The 19,543-nt window shown below is 37.3% G+C and overlaps 1 protein-coding gene across 6 annotated transcripts in view; it reads right to left on the bottom strand.

The window, feature by feature from the left end:
* Positions 1–19,543, bottom strand: part of scube3 (signal peptide, CUB domain, EGF-like 3) — a 119,897-nt gene that overhangs the window by 12,353 nt on the left and 88,001 nt on the right. For all 6 annotated transcript variants that reach the window (XM_079849359.1, XM_079849354.1, XM_079849356.1 and 3 more), the window contains 6 exons: positions 18,355–18,477; positions 9,397–9,513; positions 3,055–3,177; positions 2,711–2,827; positions 2,509–2,604; positions 746–862 (listed from right to left, as the gene is read on the bottom strand). In XM_079849359.1, the coding sequence (XP_079705485.1) occupies positions 746–862; positions 2,509–2,604; positions 2,711–2,827; positions 3,055–3,177; positions 9,397–9,513; positions 18,355–18,477 (693 nt within the window). The remainder of the gene's footprint in view (positions 1–745; positions 863–2,508; positions 2,605–2,710; positions 2,828–3,054; positions 3,178–9,396; positions 9,514–18,354; positions 18,478–19,543) is intronic.

Below are 19,543 nucleotides of genomic sequence, written 5' to 3'. Positions count from 1 at the left end.
TTACTACTTTAAATAATTTTCCTCTAATAACTGTATAATTTATCTCTTTTAATTCCTTTTATAACTGTTTTAATTTCCCTTGCTTTTATTTTGTGCTTATTTTCTATGCAAAGCTCTATGAATTGCCATAGTGTGATATTTTAATTCCTTTCTATGTAAAGCATTTTGAATAACTGTTTTAATTTTCCTTGCTTTTATTTTTGTGATTATTTTTATTCCGTTCTATGTAAAGCACTTTGAATTGCCATAGTGTAAGAAATGTGCTATATAAATAAACTTGCCTTGCCTTGCCTAATGTAATTTTGCTTCTCAAGTAAATGTATCTTTTGTGATGCATGAAAACAATGAGGTTTGTGTATGTATGTGTGTGGATTATTGTTCAGATGCAAATAAAAGCCTAAATTAAAATGGTTCATAATATAAAAATGACGACCTGGATCATACCACTCAATTCATATGAATTCATTTTAAGATACCATTTTACTTATAACCTTTAACGTTTTGGTTACCTGGACTTTTTATATCTTAATTTGTGTTTCGAAGATTAACCAAAGTCTTACTGGTTTAGAAACGACACGAGGGTGAGTTTTCAGAAATTTTGGGCAACTATCACTTTAATGTCCCACTTATCACTGTTTATGTAGCAAAACAAGAATGCAACTCCCTCTACTAAAACCTTATTCCACTACAGGGACCATCAAAATGATATGGTACCCTTCATTTCCTGGGCCCTATGACCTCTGACCTGGCCCGATCTGTCTGCCGTTGTCCTCCGCTCTCCCCTTATGCTTCGGGTGCAGGTAGCATTTGGCGTTCTTGATCCGAAAGGATGCCGTCTGCTTCACTGGAGGAGCCTGAGTCTCTAAACCAAACAAAGAGGCTTTGACACACAACTCAACATGATTCATATAAAGCCCTTCCTGACAACTACTAGCTAACTACACTCATTCACAGCTGCTGGCTCGCTACATTAGACATGTTTGACTGGAGAAATAAAACCAGCTGGGCTGTTTGTGGTCTTTGAACATTTGAAGCAGATTCATGTTAGCTTCATGCTCACTCTGCACACTTATGAGGAACAGCAATTTGAGATTATAGTGTGCCGTGACAGGCATCCTAATGTGAAACGAGTCTGACATCAAAACAAACATCAGGCATGGTAAACAAGTTCCTAATTTGCCAAGCGCATCAAGTGATCATGTAATTGGATAGCTGTGATGTATCTGTCATTATGTTTCTCAGAATCATTGGCTGCAGCTGTTCAAAAGAAACGTCTCATCGGTTTCCAGATTCTGTTTGCTGGCACTTTCAACAAAATACAAAAATAGGGCCTGAATGTCTTAGAAAATGACTTTTTTCCCCTCCTTTTCAGCAAATGATCAGTGAAATTGAGGTGCTTAACATTTAGAAAATGTTGACTGTTAACAACAGGAGATGAGTTAATGATCTGTTTGATTTTTATTCATTTTATATGTGGCATCCATTACCAAAAGGATATCTAAAAATACCCCTTGACTGTGATTTTTATTTATTACCATTAAAAACAACAATACTAATCAGACAAAGAACTTGTTTTACACCAGAACAGGTGTAAAAAACAGCATTGCAAGTTTAGCCTTAATTAAGGCATTACACCACAGATGAATAGGCTAAACAAATGAACTAATAATATCACCATACTTTTCCAGCTGATTAATTACATTAAGAGATATTTGGTTTTGTATTACAAGTTTTCACATTTAAATTTAGGCACTGTCTAATTAAATGTGCACTAATAAATCTGAACATTGGATAAAGTCAGGTTCAAAATTCTTGTTTCATTTTGTTGACATATTAGAGTTAACGGTTTTTACTGAGGGGATTTTGGATATCTCTTTTTATCATTCCATAAATCAGAAAACACTGTGAACAGACAGAAAAAAAAAAGAAATTTCACCATGTTTTTAGGATTAAAATGTTGTATAAAATTAGGTGAATGGTATACGAACAAACCCTTCAGTAAAATCCTTCAGAATATAGATGGGAATAAAACTGTAAAGTTTAGTGTATATAAGTGCTGCTGAAGTGGAGGAAAAAACGTTTAACCCTTTACAGATATGTATTGTAATTGAAATCTACAGATGTATAGAGATAAAGTGCAATAATATAAACACTTAAAGTGTATTTTAATGTTTTCTTTCCACTAGCATGGAACAACATGTTATGAAAATCCGAACAGCCCAAAATCTCAAATTAGACAGATGGATGAAAAACAACAAAAAAGAAAACATAAGCTGATACTCAGCAGGAGCTAGCTAGTTTATGGCCAAATGTTGATTTATAGTTATTGATACACACATAGCTAATATATTTACCAGTTTCTATAACAGTACAACACAAATGGGATCACCTGTATGGGTTCCTACAGTATACTGTTAAAAAGGAACCCTATTTGCGGACCATTAATAACCTATATTAATTTGCTCTTGAGACGAGGAAGGTGTTAAGAGGACGTGTGTATGGTCTTACCTATGCAGGTGTGGATGTTGCTTGCGTTTAATCTGCCCTGGGATTTACCTCGCAGGATGGGTATTCCACAGCTGACAGAATAACTGCTGTCTGATTCTGTGAAACGTAAAACCAAAATTGGCATTAGAGTTGAATGTTCAAGTGTGTTATGTGGTTATACTGAAGTTACAAAGTGTTTTTTGGGGGGGATATTGGTATGTACCTGATAGATAATGTGCTTTGGACGCACATGTGAGAGAGCAGCTCTCTTTTTTCCCCGTCTTACTGCAAGTGAGGGTGGCTTTGGGGGACACCAGACTGGACGCACATTTCACAAGCTCTGTATGATGTGCAGAAACTACAGGTTTGACTTAATAACATTGCATTTGTCCTGTATTAGTATGCATTAAAACATCTCATTGGTCCTATAATTTTTGCAAAAACAAAGAATTGACATATTTATGACAACTGAAAGCACTCTTTGCACATTTGCATCTGAACCAGAAGAGTTCAGTTATGTCCTAGTGGCTTCTGAATGGCCTCTAGGTGGCACTCTTGTCCACATACCGACACAGTCCTTCCTGTTCCAGAGCAGCTTGTATCCAGGAGGACAGGTACACTCGTAACTCCCCAGAGTGTTCACGCATCCGAATTTACAGCCGCCCCGGTTAATGCTGCACTCATCGATATCTATAAAACAAAACAATTACAAATATCTGGTCTTTGTTATAAAGGCCATTTGTTAGAACAATAATGACTGAATTGCAAAAACTAAAAACATATCTCTTTGAGAAGGCTTATAATAAAGTCTAAATGAAGCGGATGTAAGCATTTAAATACATGTATTTGTGTTATGACTTTCCCCCCTGTATGGTGAATGTACAGTGCTGTTGAATGCCAGAACTTATTTGATGTTGTTTAGCCCAATTATCGACTATCTTTGTTCTTACTTTACAAAAAAATGATTGATTGATTGATTGATTGATTGATTGATTGATTTAAAGGAAAATATGGGCATTCAACTGGATTTACTGTATGCACAGACTCTCTGGATAAACTGCAGAATACAAACAGTATCCCACAATGCATTGCACTCCATTTGACCTTCCATTTCCAGTGTGACTAAACAGACAGGCATATGGTCTGATCTAACAGACATGACTTGTGTGCTAAATGACTCACTATAAATCAATTAAACTATGCACTTTGTAGACGTCAACCGTATATGTATGTAACATCCCATAATTTTTTTTTTGGGTAAATTAAGAGCATCATCTAGACATTTAAAGTGCACTTTTTAAAGTACTTTTTACTCTACAAAACTTCACAGAATAGTGCATAATAAAGGTTAAACAAAGGTTAATAATAAGTACTTGAATTGAATGCACCTATGGACTAAAGGCTAAGATAAAAAAAAAAAAATGACAGGTTTGCATTAGCAATTTTCACAGAAAGAAATTGGTGTATAGAAACAATTTTCACTCAGAACTTACTTTACAGAAAGTAATTACAAAGAAACAGCATGTAACTTTGAATTAAAGTGACATTTTAAAGTAGAAAAACTGAAATAGTGTTTTCTTGTAAAACGTACTCTAATAAACTCTCTAAACTTTTTTTACAGTAAAAAAATACATCCCAGCAGCCGAAAAAAATCCCCAGAGATCCAAAAGCAAATGAGAGGAAAAAAGTTTAATCGAGTGTATTAGAAACAGAGTCAGAGAGAAAATGTGTGTTTCAACAGATTTGCTTTCTGAAAAGTGGGAGTGTGAGAGTTTCTTGAAGAAATAAAGAGCTTGCTTGCTAGGCTAGTCTGGTTTCCCTTCTCTTTGTCGATCTCTTATTCCCCATCAGATTTGAACCAGCTCCAGGCTAAACCTTTCACTTTCACATTTCCTTTCCCTGTCTGGAGCCCGAGCCGTCATTAATTTAAAGATCGAGGAAGGGGGACAAGGAAAGAGAAAATCAACATTAGGCTGACACTTCTATAGCTAAAAAGTCCCTTTTAGGGCAGGTGGCCTTCTTGGTAACACCCTCAGACAGCCATTTCCAGTCCAGCTCACATCTACTGGAATGGAGAAAGACTAAAACCAGACTATACTGATCGTGTACTATTACTGTAAACTCTGCAACAATCAATTCTGAACTAAAGTCTGTTGCAGCTTTAAAGGGGACATATTGTGCTTTTTAACATGTTCAACTTTCTTTATTGTGTAATGTTGCTGTTTGAGCATGAAAAAGCTCAGCAAAGTTACAAAGTTCTTCTCTATATCAGTGTCACTGTTTCTGAACTCCCTGAAACGCCTCCATTGTAGTCTTGAGTTTCTTCCAGGAACGAACATGTCACAAAAATTCCTCATTTAAATAATTCATATGCATAATAAAGGGGCGGGGCCTGGTTGAGTTAGTTAGTAGTGTGTTGAAACTGGCGGTTATGGTAAGGGGCGGGACATTTCTCAAACAAACTCGTGCTTGACCAATCACAACACACCAGTCCAGCTTACCAATCAGAGCACAGTGTCCTTTTCAGAAGGAGGGGCTTCATAGAGACAGGAACTAAACAGAGCGTTACTGACAGACTGGGAAGAGAGGAGCTGCAACAATTGACCCGTCGCAGGGAGTTTGATTGACAGGCGATCTGACCAATCATAATCTGCCATCCGCTGAATCCACCATTTTTGTCCGACAAAGCAGTCAGGAGAGTTGGAGGATTTGAACTTGAAAAACGGTGTGTATTGACGTCTTTCCGCGGTTAAAACAACATTGCTTCTTATGTTTTTTAATGTTTATTTGATGCTATAAATGAACTAGAAGGAAGAGATGATCGATTCACAAGCAGCTTTAACTGAGGCTCAACAGCGATCTGTCAGACACATTAAAGAGCCACAAAACAGTATTTATTGTTTAAATTTCGTTAAAAAATGACCAAATTTAAAAGTTGAGACTTTGTTTCATATCAAAAGTAAGTTGGTCTGTTCTGTCTGTCAGTGTGTTGTAAGTGTCCTCTCTCCGCGATGTATTTTTCACTGCGTGAGAACATGGTGTGGCGTGAGAGCGGAGTCAGTTGTCGGACATAGCGACAGTAACTAAAGGGGAAGTAGTCTTTGCGAACGGTCAATTGAGAATATGGGAAAAATAATGTGTTTTTGAACATTCAAGCATACTATTCTAGTAGAGCCTAAAAATAAAATCAAGACTGAAAAAGGACATAATATGGCAATCTTTAACATCAATTTCCCAGCAGATAAGCCGTCAATGGGACCATTCTCTGTAGACAAAAGAGAGCGCTTCATTAATCTAGGTGTTATCTAGAAGCTAACGGAGTGAAACATTCATTATTTCTGGTCATCTCAACAATAGTAAGACACATATATCACTAAATGAGCTGTCCTCATCTGCTTAATCAACCCTGAAACAAGTGCACTGGTGCAGCCCAGAGTCACACACAAGAGCAAACCACCTCACATGATAGCCACGGTTTGATTCTGCATGCCATTTAACACTGGCTTTATCTGAAATTGGTCATTTACACCTGCAAAAAAAATATTTTCGTACACTTAGCATTTTTTTGCCATGATTTCCAGCAAAATTCTTACATCAAGATACATTTACTTGAGAAGCAAAATGACTTAAGATATTAAGTCTTGTTTCCTTAAGTCACAGTTCACTCCGACTCGCCCAGAAAAAGCACACAAGTTGTGAGAAATCAAGATTAACAAAAACGCGACATAAAATACAATCCACATACTCTGAGGTGAATATGTACTAGGGCTGTCACTTTTGTGAAAAAATCCTGTTTGATTTTTGAGACATAAGTGTTCATTGAATCGATTGTAAAATTGATTTTCCATTTCTAAAGACGTTTCCATTTTAAACGGCAAATATGGGCAAATCCACGGACAACTAACAGGCATTAGGACGAATGTAAAGAGGGCGCTTGAGACGCACAAGTCAGCAATATTCCTGATGATTTATTGGCGTGAAGTTTTGTGCACAATGACAAACAGGAGTGCAACGTTCTCCAAAAACAATAATCAGAGTGGACTGCCATAACATCAGTGAGAAACATCACTGCCGGCTTCAACATGGCTGTGTTTACCATTAGAGGTGTCAAACAACTTTCGCCTACGAAGGCGATTGTAGACCATAGCCCGAATCTGTGTCTGTATGCATGAGACTGTCTGAATACCGGCAGAATTCACAGTTTTGTAGTAAAAAGAGACCCATTATGCAGAAGTATAATTTGCTGTTATGTGTGTGTGTCAGAGCCTGCAGTCGCTGTGTGACGCGTGTTCGCTGCGGGCGTATCGTGACGAGCTGGATGCGCTCCGAGAGAAGGCCATTAAAATCGATTCCCTATTTTCGTTTTCGAAACTTGTGTTGGTTGGTCTGATCGATTGTGCAATCGATTTTCGAATGTAAAGTGACAGCCCTAATATGTACATTGTGTTCATCGCAACAAAAAGTTATCGTGTTCACATCTGTCATTCTGACTGTCATCAGACAAATGGGGTGATGGTCTGGAGATATTTAACTATGTTAAAGGGATATTTCACCGCTGGAAAGATGAATGTGTATTTAAATTGGGTCATTTATGTAGTAGAAATGTGAAATTATTTTAGAAGTTGGTGCCTTCTAGACTGAGAAAAGCCAGAAAATGTGGATGAAAGACAACGACTCCCAGAATGCACTTGCTTCGCTGCCCTACGAGGACACTCCCAAGCCACGCCTACCGGTTACAGAGGGCAGTATCGGGAGAAATGATATAGGCTACTAGCTGACTCGAAACTGAAAAGACGGCGTTTTATCGTGAGATCCCCCTATGGGCGGGTTGAAGACATGCGGAACGAGCTCCTCCTACTGGCTGTAGTCTCTCGCCTCTGGACAAACAAGCCTCTGATGATCATGACGCTAAATGACCATTTTTGTGTTATCTGAGTGTTTTTTAAAGACACACAATACAGAAATCTCTCGTCTCAGGGGGACATGAGGGAGGGAAGCACGGTCATTCCAAAATACTTCCGGGTTTCTACTGATACAAAGCTTAATGCTAATCGGTGAAGTACATGGATGTACAAGTACATCCCTTTAAGTACATGGATACTTTTTGGGGATTTCTAGGTGTCGTATTTCCTGTTGCGTATATTAATCTTGATTTTCTGGGGGAGTTGGAGTGAACTGCTGCCCTAATAGAGTCTCAAGAACACACATGTCGGCCAAGGTCAGGGTTTTCCTTGCATTCAATTTCTGGTTGTTTTTCTCCAAACCCTATCGTATACCCAAGCGCGAGCGGGATATTTTTTTTTTTTTTAAATTACCCTTTTGTGGTCCGAAAAAAAGAAAGAACGACATACTGCATTAGAACAACACCAGGGTAAGTAAATGACGACTTCATTTTCATTTGAGGGTGAACTATCCCTTTAAGAATGTTTAGATATGTGTACTGGAAAACAGGACAAAAATACTAAGGAAGAAAATTGCTTTTTTTGCAGTGTACAAGAGACCTTCATCCTGACCACCCAAAAGTAGTAAGTACCAGTTATTTCACAGATAAACCTGCAAATATATATGTTATTTGCTGAGTAATCTAGTTAAGTGCCTTACACCAAGCTCTGAACATCTTTTAAAGATTGGTTCAGGGTCCTGACTGCTGCCCGAGGAAACTAAAGAGCATTTATACAGGACAGTCTCAGTTTTCATTGGATGTGTTTGCCCAAGGTAGAGTTAGTGAGTCTACCAACATGAGTTATCTATTAGAAGTTTCTCTACACTGGGAAAATGATGTTCTTCCTCAGTATTTGTGTCTTGTTTTCCAGTACAAATATCTAAACGTTCTTAAATCAAGATACATTTACTTTAGAAGCAAAATGATGTTAGATAACAAAAAGCAGTTTTACACTTCAAACAAGAAAAAAAATCAGAAAACAAGACTTAATATCTTAAGTAATTTTGCTTCTCAAGTACATGTATCATGATTAAAGGGTAACTCTAGCCAAAATGCAACCTAGGCTCTTTTTGTTAATCTACCTGAGGCAAACTTTCGTTTAAAAGCATAATTAGAATGGAAACACCACTTTTAAGTTTGACCGTATTTTCGTTTTAGGTTAAAATGCCGTGTGACTGGGAGTGAATGGGGCACTTCTATGATAGCATCAAAAATCACTATTTTTAAAACACTAAGAAAGCTCGACACAACATGAAGCTTTGCTCGAAGTATCTTCGAAAGATTTTCAACAACTCACTGTAGCTGTGTCTGCATTTTGACAGTCAAAAATAGTCGATCTCCGAATGTGAATGAACTGACTCATTCTGAATTTTAGTATTGCTTCTTATATGAGGATCCTTTTTCAAATACAAGGTCAATATTGATTTTCACTAACGAGAAAACAACAAATTATCCGTGAATTTATATTGAACTAAGCTTTAGGAGCTTTCCATCTTTACTCTCCTCCCAGTTACGGAGATCGACTATTTTTGACTGACAAAATGGCGGCGGACGAAAACACAGTGAGTTGTTCAAAACCTTTCTTTTTAGTAAACTCTGTGTACACAAACAATGTTCTCAATGCTTGAGTTCATGCGTAGAGCCCCTGGTGATACTTCGAGCAAAGTTTCATGTTGTGTTGGACCTTCTTAGTGTTTTAAAAACAATGATTTTTGATGCTATCATAGAAGTGCCCCAAGCACTCCCATTCACACGGCATTTAACCTAAAACGAAAATACGGTCAAACTTAAAAGTGGCGTTTCCATCCTAATTATGCTTTTAAACCAAAGTTTGCCTCGGGTAGATTAACAAAAAGAGCCTAGGTTGCATTTTGGCGAGAGTTACCCTTTAAAGAATGTTTAGATATTCTTGAAACACAGAAACTCACAAAACTCTCCAGAAAAAAATCCCACAATGCATCACGTACCTCCGCAGTGAGCCACGCCGTAGAGGACGTAACCTTTGTGGCAGTAGCACTGGAAACTTCCAGGTGAGTTCACACATGTGTGGTCACACGCCCGGTCAAAAGAGCACTCGTCTATATCTGCAGAAACAGCAAACGCAAGCACTTTTATTCAAATAACTGTTGAATTCACACTAGTGTGGAAAATTGTGAAGCCCTGAAAACATCAGACCGGTAGCGGTAGCCACGATGAACAGTACCATGTGGCGTCCTTCCCCTCAACTCCATCTGACGTCAATCATTTCAGTGTAATCCCCAATTAGGCCTTAATAAACCCTCTGCTGTTCATTAACACACATTACCTGGCTAGAGCCGAGGTATTTAAACCCCTCATCCTTATTTCCTCAGGACATGTGGAAATGATTTACCCTTAAACGCTCCCACAGCATTTGTCATAACTTGAGACTGTTTCGGGTTAGTCTCTGGATTTTGTTAACTGCCACTTCACTCATTACTGCCGAAGTTCCCTGTTCACCTCATCTATTTCTGGGTGAATCCCACGAAAAAATGTGCAGGTCATATTTCACCCCAAAATTGCATATTTTTTAACGATAACACTGATTCTTGTGGAAGCTTGTTTCCGCCACAGAATAGGTAATTGCAACTTTTTATCTCACAATTCTGACTTTTTTTCTCAGAATTGCGTGACACAAAGTCGCAATTGCGTGTTATAAATTCGTAATTGTGACAAATAATCTTTGCAATTATGACTTTATAACACGCAATTGCTAGATATTAAGTCAGAATTGTGACATATAAACCCGCAATTCTGAGGAAAAAAGTCTGAATTAAACGGACTTTTTAAAGTGAGTTTATATCTCACAATCCTGAGAAAAGACGTCAGAATTGCGAGATATAAACTCGCAATCGCGTCCAATTCTAAGAAAAAAAAAGACTGCCTTTATTCCTCAGAATTTGCGGAAAAAGTGAGAACTGTGAGTTTATTTCCTGCAATTCTGATTTTATATCTCACAGTTGTGAGATGAAAAGTCGCAATTATCTTTTAGAATGTTTTATTCCGTGGCGGAAACAAGCTTCCATAGATTCTCATTAAGCAAGAACAAAATTAGTTTACCAATTAAATAGTAAAAAATCTACAATTTGTATTTTTCTTATATATGCCATTTTTGACAGATTTTTTTTTAGATTCATCTTAGTAGATGATCTAAACCGGATGTAACTCAACCACCATAAAGATGCAATGTTGTGTGTGAATGAGTTAACAAGGTCAAGCTTATTAACTCGTTCCCCGCCGTTTTCGTTCTGTGTTTTCACTGTTATACAGTAGGGTGCGCTATTACACATCGTCTGAAAGAGTCCTGTAGCATACGTGATAGCACATGTAAGCAGATGCATATGTAAAATAACGCAATCATCAACATTAAACAGCATATAAATCAAAACTGCCTAATGTTACAGAATAAAAAGTTGACCCAGGACGAGCGACTGTGAAGCTTTGGGGGTGTTGATGGACTCGATCTACTCCATATATGTCTGGATCATCATTCTGAATCTGATCCAGATGTGGTCTTAGACAAAAACACAATTTTCTCAGCTTTTTTGCTCAAAATGTTTTTTTTTATTTTTTTAAAATTAATCTTACCCACTTTCAAGTGTTGATCAAATGCATGAAGCTAGAATAAAACAAGTTGTTCCTGTCTAAAAGCAGAGGCTTTGTTCTTTGATATATTGCATGTTAAGATATTCATAAAACAATATATTCTGGGGGCCATGAAACTCTTGTGAAAATGATCAAAAATGCTGGCGCTGGTAGGCAACTTTTTTCAAAAAACGCTGGTGGGGAAAGAGTTAACAAGCCTTTCTGGTTTTGGCAGATCAGTTCAGGCCACATTGTCCTCAAGTTAAAGTACCTCAAAGTGTATTACCAAGAAGCAGCTTCATCAGTCAGGGCTTGAGAAAGCACAGCTCCATGACTGAAGGTTACACAATCAATACACGCCCCAGAAACCCTTGTTCAATCTAACAAATCACTTCACTGGAGTCTGCGCTGGGGTTTCTCGCCTTCGGTGAACATCAATTCTGGGATTGGATGTGAGGGGCTGATATCACTCAACGGCTCAGTTGGAGAATAACTTTGAAGGACTTTATAGACTCCACAGGCAAAAATAAATATCCCCACATCCTTCTTATGATTAGGAGACTCAACACTGCCTGGATTTAGTGTAAAAAAGTTGGATTTCACTTGTTTTCAAAAAGGCAACTGAAGCCAAACAACACCTTTGACTGGCATTGGCTCCTAAGAGGTTTATTTTATGCATTTGCACAGTTGAAATGACATGTCAAGCAATATCAATATCTATGTTTCCATCCAAAGTTGCGATTTTATTTCAGCAAAATTGGAATATCGCAATAGAGCAGCGTTTCCGTCCCATGTGTTCAAGAAAACAAAACCGTCACTTCCTGGGAAATTGGCGCCAAAGCAAATCAGTAATAAAAAAGGAGTTGCAGCAATCGGGGAACCACTGTGGCTCTTTATTCCTCCATCAAAAATGAGTTGCGTCTCAGAGCTGCAGACGAGACGCAATAAACGCTGTCATGATCTCTTGCGTTCGGATGCTGGTGTTTGAGAACTTAATCGTGTGAGACGCTTCAGGGAGGAATTAAACCAAATCATTCTGATGACAGACTTTAGCTCAAGCATTTCCAAACAACAAAACCAACATTCGAGATGCTGCAATGCGATTGGTCCGCTGGTTAGTCCAGTTATCCAATCACAGCCTCTGCTGAGGCAAAGTCATGATTTATTCAGTAATTGTGTTTCCATGGTAGTTTATGAGCATGTCGTCTTATCAGATAAAAAAAATTATCCACCTATATTAAGCGTATACATTTTTTATGTGCATTTTTAGAATTTATGCACATTTTGGTGTTTCTATCCAGCATTGTTTTTATGCGACATCCCAAAAATGTGCATAAAAATAGGTGGATGGAAGCATTGCAAGTGTGACATGCTACTGTATACTTCATCTAAAACAATTTGAAACAACATTTTTCATGTCCAGACTTTGGTAGCATCATTAAAATGTGACTAAAAAGTGGAAAAAAGACACCATGTCCAGTTATAGCACCTTAAATTGGTTGCTGAATGAAAAGATCATGTTATTCGTCAACTACCCAATTATAATCTTGCCAGCTTCAGAGCATCAGATTTAAAACAACAGATGTTAAATACATATGTTTATAAAAAACTCTTTTTTGGAGTTGTTTTGAAGGTCAGGCAGTTTCTAAGATGCCAGAAAGCATATTTTTAGAGCGTTTGGGTGTTAGTCTGACAGCAGGTGTATGTTCATATTCTTTTATCGGCACATTTCAGCTCTCTGTACTGTGGATACCAGGAACAAACCACTTAGAAAAACTAAAAGAAAGGGCATAATTGAGGGGGGTTAGTTATATTAGAAATATTAACCAGATTTTCTGAAGAAAATGGGAGTGCTTATTGCTCATCCATGCAAACCCATGGCTATGATGCCACGCACTGCAATGAAATGATTTTCTTCCTCTGTATTTTTGTCTTGTTGCTATGTGGTTGCTAGGGTGTTTAGGGTGGCTTATTACTGGTCCAAGTGAAAGGAGTCCAGCATCCTCAGGTGATATTTTGGTCTTTAGAAATGGCTTAGGTCTCTCCCTCATGCAATCCTGTGGGATTTTTGCATGTTTTATCATCAGCCAGATTATCGTTTTAAGTCCGATTATTTAGACAAATAATATCAAATGTCTCTGCCCAACACTGTCCTAACCACAACACTTTAAACCCTAATAAGTTGGCAAAACTCAAAATATTTGAGGTAATCAGTTAAAAAAAAATCAAACGTTTCTTAAGTAAACAAACTCAAAGATTAAGTTAGAAAAACTGCTGATTTTGATTTTGCACAAGAATATTAATTGCAATTTAACTGAAATATTGACTAAGCTAACTCATCGAAATTTGATTGCATAAACATTATATCAAGTCAAATATTTTGACTAGCAACCAATAGCAGACTTGCATGTGCTAATGTAAGCTAGCAAAGAGACTATCACATCCCTAAATTAAAGGCCCTGATATACTTCAAGGAAAATCGAAGAACAATCTGGTGTGACGTCATTTTGAAACAAAATCAGGCTAAAACGATGTTTGTTTGAAGTTAGTTATTTGAGTTCGAAACAGCTTGTCAATGCAAACTTTCAGGAAGTTCGCTCCGGCTTTTAAACCATTGGTCCGCGACTCTGAGGCTCCGCCTTCTTTGACGTGGAAACCTACTCTGATTTATTTCTTCTGTTCAGTCCGTCAAGGTCTGACATCAGCGAGTAAAAACATGAGCACACTGGAGAGACGCTTTATAGCAGAAAATGAAGTTGACTGACATTGTTTTTCCATGTTTAATACTGTAAAGCTGTTTGCGAAAAGAAGTATGTCAGGGCCTTTATTCTTGTGCAAAAATACACTAAATAACACTTAATTTCAAAATGTATTCTCCTTACTCAGTCTGACGCAAAGCATGCTGGGAACTACAAATCTGTCGCAACTCATTCAGTTTAAGTTCAGCTTAATATAATCAATTACTGAGTTCATGTTAACTTTTTTCTATTATTGAACTTTCAGTACTTTTTGAGTGAAATTTACTAATTAATTTTACTGTTCGATTTTACAGTAGTCGCATATCCATAACAGATTCGGACAAAAAACATTTGCGATATTTTCTAAATGTCGATAAAAAACTATTTTAAAAACATATATATATATATTTATTTTTTTTTAAACTAACGCCATTTCCAATCAACCAATGTTATGTGACTAAAAAGTATTTTTTTCTTCTTGCGATAAGTCAAAAATGATGGCTACAGATGTTGGTAGGTTTAAGTATACCCCAGCTACCGTACAGCCAGTGTTTTAAATCGAAGGAGACGTAGGCGTGTTATCCGAACATTAATGGCCAGGAAAGACCCTTATACTTGTGAGCGACACATATACTTGTTTCTCCCTCATATCTGCTTCAAGGTCTTGATGAATGTGGCATTTCTTTGTTGTTTAGAATCCAGTATTCCCATAATACTTTTGTCTTTTATGAGTTTAATAAAGAACTCTGTCTCGTCTTCTGTCCAAACATACCGCGCCATCTTTAAAGAATGATCGACTGTTACGTACGCCAGATGACCTGTAAATGCACAAAAACTGTTTCCATTGCAGCTTTATGAAATATTCCTTTTTCGAATTGCCTGAAAAAGCACCTCATGCAAGCGTAAAAATGTTTTTGCAATATATGGGAGTTTCTGCGAAATTTACATGTTTCCATTGCCGTATGTTCAATTCACAATTTCAATACGCGCAATTTAAAGGGTAATGGAAACGTGGTGAAGTCTGAGCAACGCAATGGCAATAGCAAACCAAGAAAAATGAGATATTCTGACTTATTCACCCCTATAGACACAGGCATGCCGGTCCCACTTAATCTCGCAGTCTGAAACAATGGCATTGTGAGAGTAAAATGACAGCTGGTGTGTTTATAGAGCGCAGAGAGGGGCTTTATCAGCAAACTCCCACCTCAAGAACACTGGGGATCTGATAACACCTCCCCCTAAATACACATCAGAAAGCTCTTAAGCGACCGAGGAATGTCTCCAGGCTTTCTGAGAGGTGTTGAAGGACAAGTCCCGTCCCCGCTGATGGTCTTTGGGTTGATGACAGCAGGGGAACACCGAAGCTGTTAATCCCGAGATAGAGCACATATTCTGTTTACACCTTTCAGCCACTCGTTTCCTCACGAACGACACGCACATAGACAACTATGCAATCTGATTTGTAGCTGAAGGTCTGATAAAATGATTGTTTTCAACAGGTTATACATTCTCCCAGCCAATGACATTTTCTTTTTTCTTTTCCCTGCTCTGCCATTCATCAAGAGCTTTTACACTGCAAAACTGATTTTCTTCCTCAGTGTTTTTGCCCTGTTTTCCAGTACAACCATCTAAACATCCTTAAATCAAGACACAGTTACTTGAGAAGCAAAATTACAGAAGATATTAAGTCTTGTTTTCTGAAAAATGTATCAAGAAAAAATATCTGCAAATGGACTAAGAAAAATAAACTTGTTTTTTCACTTTAAGTATATTTCTTTATTGGTGTATATATTTGTTTTAAGCATAAACTCACTTAATTTTCTTTCTTTTTTTTCCAAGTACTTGATTTAAGAATGTCTAGATATGTTTACTGGAAATATATTCAGTGCAAATATCAAATCTTCTTAGAACTGTTAAATGCTGTATAGATCATCAATTAATAATTCATGCACAAAGCGTCACATGTACACTAAGACACTTAGTATTCAATAATACCATCAGTTTGACTCCAATGACACTGAGAGCTAAACTCTAAATGAATGATAACACTATTGCCTGCTTTTTATTTGTTTCATAATTGATGAATTTTGCAATATCGACACTGTTATTGGACTGAATTAATCAACACTGAATGATTAATGACACTATTGTCTTCTGTAGAGCTGCTTTACAGCAGAATTGAATTGTGTTTGCATCACTAATCATTCTCTTCCCGTTTATCACTATAAAGCTGCTTTGAAACAATCTCTATTGTACAGTATAAAGCACTACATACTTAAAGTACTTAAAGTAAGTGATTTGAACAAACCTCTAACCCTAGTATGAGCAAAAATAATAGTGATGAAAGCTACAGAAATAAACCTAGAAAATGCCAGACAATCTTGTTTCTCCCAGTTCTGGAGGCTATTGTAGATGAGGGCAAAAGGTCATGGATAATTTTATCACTTGACATTCCTTACAACAATGGTTATAGCATTTGAACGGACAGGAGGAGATGCCCTCCCTGCCCCGCAGAGACCCGCACACGGGCACAGGCCGTTCCCACACCCACCCAATCTGAGAAACAGGAAAAACAACAAGAAGAGAACATCAGCTCACATGGAGATGGTTTAACTTTAAAGCTGGAGTCCGTAGTTTTTCCTCTTTGTCGCCATCTCTGTTCGAAATCTGCAATTGCAGTTATTCGTGGAATTATCAGCTTTACGTGGGTTGTGCCTCGGCACGGCACAGCGCGGATGAATCCAATGTTTTGAGGAGAATGTGCGGCTGTCAGTCGCTGCCGGTGTGGAGTCATTCGCAATCACAGATTCTACTTTTTGGAAGTATGACCAACATAAGAATCTTCACCGGTTAATGTCGTCTGAACAAGTAACATCCACTTTTCTTCTGACCAACTAAGGGGAAAAAAGTGTTAATGCGTAAATCGCACTGATTAAATCTAACTATCGCTTATCATATCACCTCAAACCGTGCAAATTATACTTTGTTCTGAAATTGTTAATGTCAGCAACGTCAGCATTGCGTGACTACATTTAATGCCTTTACGATATTTATCCTTGTTTTCGCACGGGCCGGTTGCAGTCTCTTTTTTTCTGTGGCCACTCCGAAGTCTTTTGCGTTTTACATCGGGTGAATCTCCAGTTGTCACTGCTGATTGTCGTTTGAACCTTTCTGGATCCGCCATCAAATTGATAAGTTTAATTATATCAAGTGCTGTGAGAAAAGGCTATAAATCTCCACCACCAACATCCTCACACTCATAGCCTACTAGCCGAGACTCTTCTTTATGTGTACAGATGTGGTGTAATGATGCAAAGACATGCTCCTCCAGTACCACTGGAACTAAAAACATTATTACAAGCTTACCGTTTAGAATCAAGCTGAGGCAAGCAGAGAGTTTTGAACACTGGCTGGTTATGTACTTGCTCAAAAATTTATTTTGGATAATTTTTAACCCAAAAAAGTTACGGATTGCAGCTTTAAGTGATAGAATCAAAATGTATGATTTTATTTAATGTCCCTGGCCATGAGTAATCACCGTCCCAATGTGTAGTAAACCAGGGTCCTTACCAGTGCCCGAATTTATGTACACGATATACTGAGAGGTCAGGAGCTGATTGAGACACAGCCTTTGTTTCTTATCAGAAGTCACAAATCTCTTAGTGATTATTGGATGGACGGCACGCTACAAATAATGTTTGGTGTATGGAAAAACTGCAGACCTGACAACCATTCATAAGGTCAAATAGAGCCTGGTTTAACCTCGCTATCTTTAAATGTTAATGCGTTATTGAGTCGTTAACTTTGACAGCCCTAAATTCAACACAAGAGAGGTTGTCTTCACACACCGTATGAGTAGCAGTTTTTCCGCCCCCTTTTGATTGACAGGGTATAATCGGCCCTGATCATTGGCTGTTTTTCTGCTCTTTTCAGCCAATGGCAAAATAACTGCTTTCATAATATAAAAATTATACATAATATATCATTTTTAATTGCTTTTTAATTTAATTTACTGCTTTCATGGCTGATACATAATATAAAATTGATATATAATGTATCATTTTTAATTGCTTTTTAATTTAATTTAAATATATTATAATAATATTAATGCCATTTTCATCATGCTGAGATGTTGGCTGAAGTGTGTTTGGCTTAGAAATGGTGTTACTGATGTTGTAATGAGAGTCTATATTGAGAAACTGAATAGACTGACATCAAACCATCTTTTCCAGAAATATTCCCAGGCCTGGTGTGTGCATTAGTGTCTATCGACAGGAACATTTTAAAGACCAGCGAGGGGACTCGGGATCGGCGGTGTGAGTTTATGAAGACTGGCAGGATAGTATCACCTTAAATGTTCTCTGAGGGATTCCTCCTGTATTAAACACCAAGCTCTCCTGACCAAACTAACCGCCAGCTCATAAACCTCATAAACCCTGCTGGATCACAAACAATCTGTCCACAGTATCTCTGAGAGCAGTAAACCAGCAGCAGGGAAGGAGTCGAGCAAACCCTCTTCGCATTTCATTTACTGAGGTTTATGCTTCAAACATAATGACATAACATTTTCCTTGTCTAGTGTACCTTGGCACGTCCTCTCATTGGTCAGAAGTTTGTATCCTTTCTTGCAGCTGCACTCGAAGCTGCCCACCGTGTTTCTACACACATGGTCACACCCTCCGTTGTTCATGCGGCATTCATCAATGTCTGAGAGAGAGAGAGAGAGAGAGAGAGAGGGAGGAATGAACGCTGGGTAGTTTGAGCAAATACACATGCACAGGATTAGTACCGTTGCTTTCAGTTTACCATGATTCAAACCAGGGGATGAAAATAATAAAAAGGTAAAAGGGGTGATTGACCGCAAATATGAGAGATTTGTCTGGGCTTAAACTATCAGCTCACTGTTTTAATCTGAATAAAAATAAAAATAATAATAAATAATTAAAAAATACAAAAAAAAAATACAAAATGGAAAACCTTATAACACACTTTACAATAAGGTCTCATTTGCTAACATTAGTTAATGCATTAGCTATATAAATATAATACTATATTAATATATGTTAATGCATTAGCTAGCAATATTTTTAAAGCATTTATTAATCTTTGTTAACGTTTGTTAATAAAAATCGTATTGTTCATTGTTAACTAATACAGTTAACTAATGTTAATCAATGAAACCTTTTTGTAAAGAATTCAAATATTTAAGAAAAAAGGTCGCCCAACTCTGAATTAATTCACCTTGACTGCAGACTGTTTGTCATTTTGTAAAAAACAAACGTTGCTTAATTGATGATATTTACAGTTATTGAAGTGAACTGAATCAACACTGAACTGACTCGAGGTGAATACAAATAATGACACTATTGTCTTTTTTACAGCAGAATTTTAATTGATCTCATATTTGATGAAGTCTGCAACACTGATTCTGTTATTTTCCTATTTATCACAATAGAAACACTCTTGTTATATAAAGCGCTGTATAAATACATGCCTTAAATATTGCTACCATATTGCTAATTTTGCTTCACCCACCATACAATTTACCAGAGAAATGCACATTATTTTCTGAAGTAACACATTTAAGTCCAAATATGAAGTTTGTGATAATAAACAGTTGCACAGCCACTCCTCTAAAATCTGAAATTATTACATTCACATTTAAGCATTTGGTATAGGCTTTTATCCAAAGCGACTTACATTGCATTCAAGGAATACAAAAAAATAAAAATAAAAATTTTTTCTCAGTATTTTTGTCTTGTTTTCCAGTACA

The sequence above is a fragment of the Squalius cephalus genome (assembly GCF_949319135.1).
Source record: "Squalius cephalus genome assembly, chromosome: 18".
NCBI lineage: Eukaryota > Metazoa > Chordata > Actinopteri > Cypriniformes > Leuciscidae > Squalius > Squalius cephalus.
The sequence above is the reverse complement of the archived record's forward strand: the minus strand, read 5'-3'. Positions and strand labels throughout refer to the sequence as shown.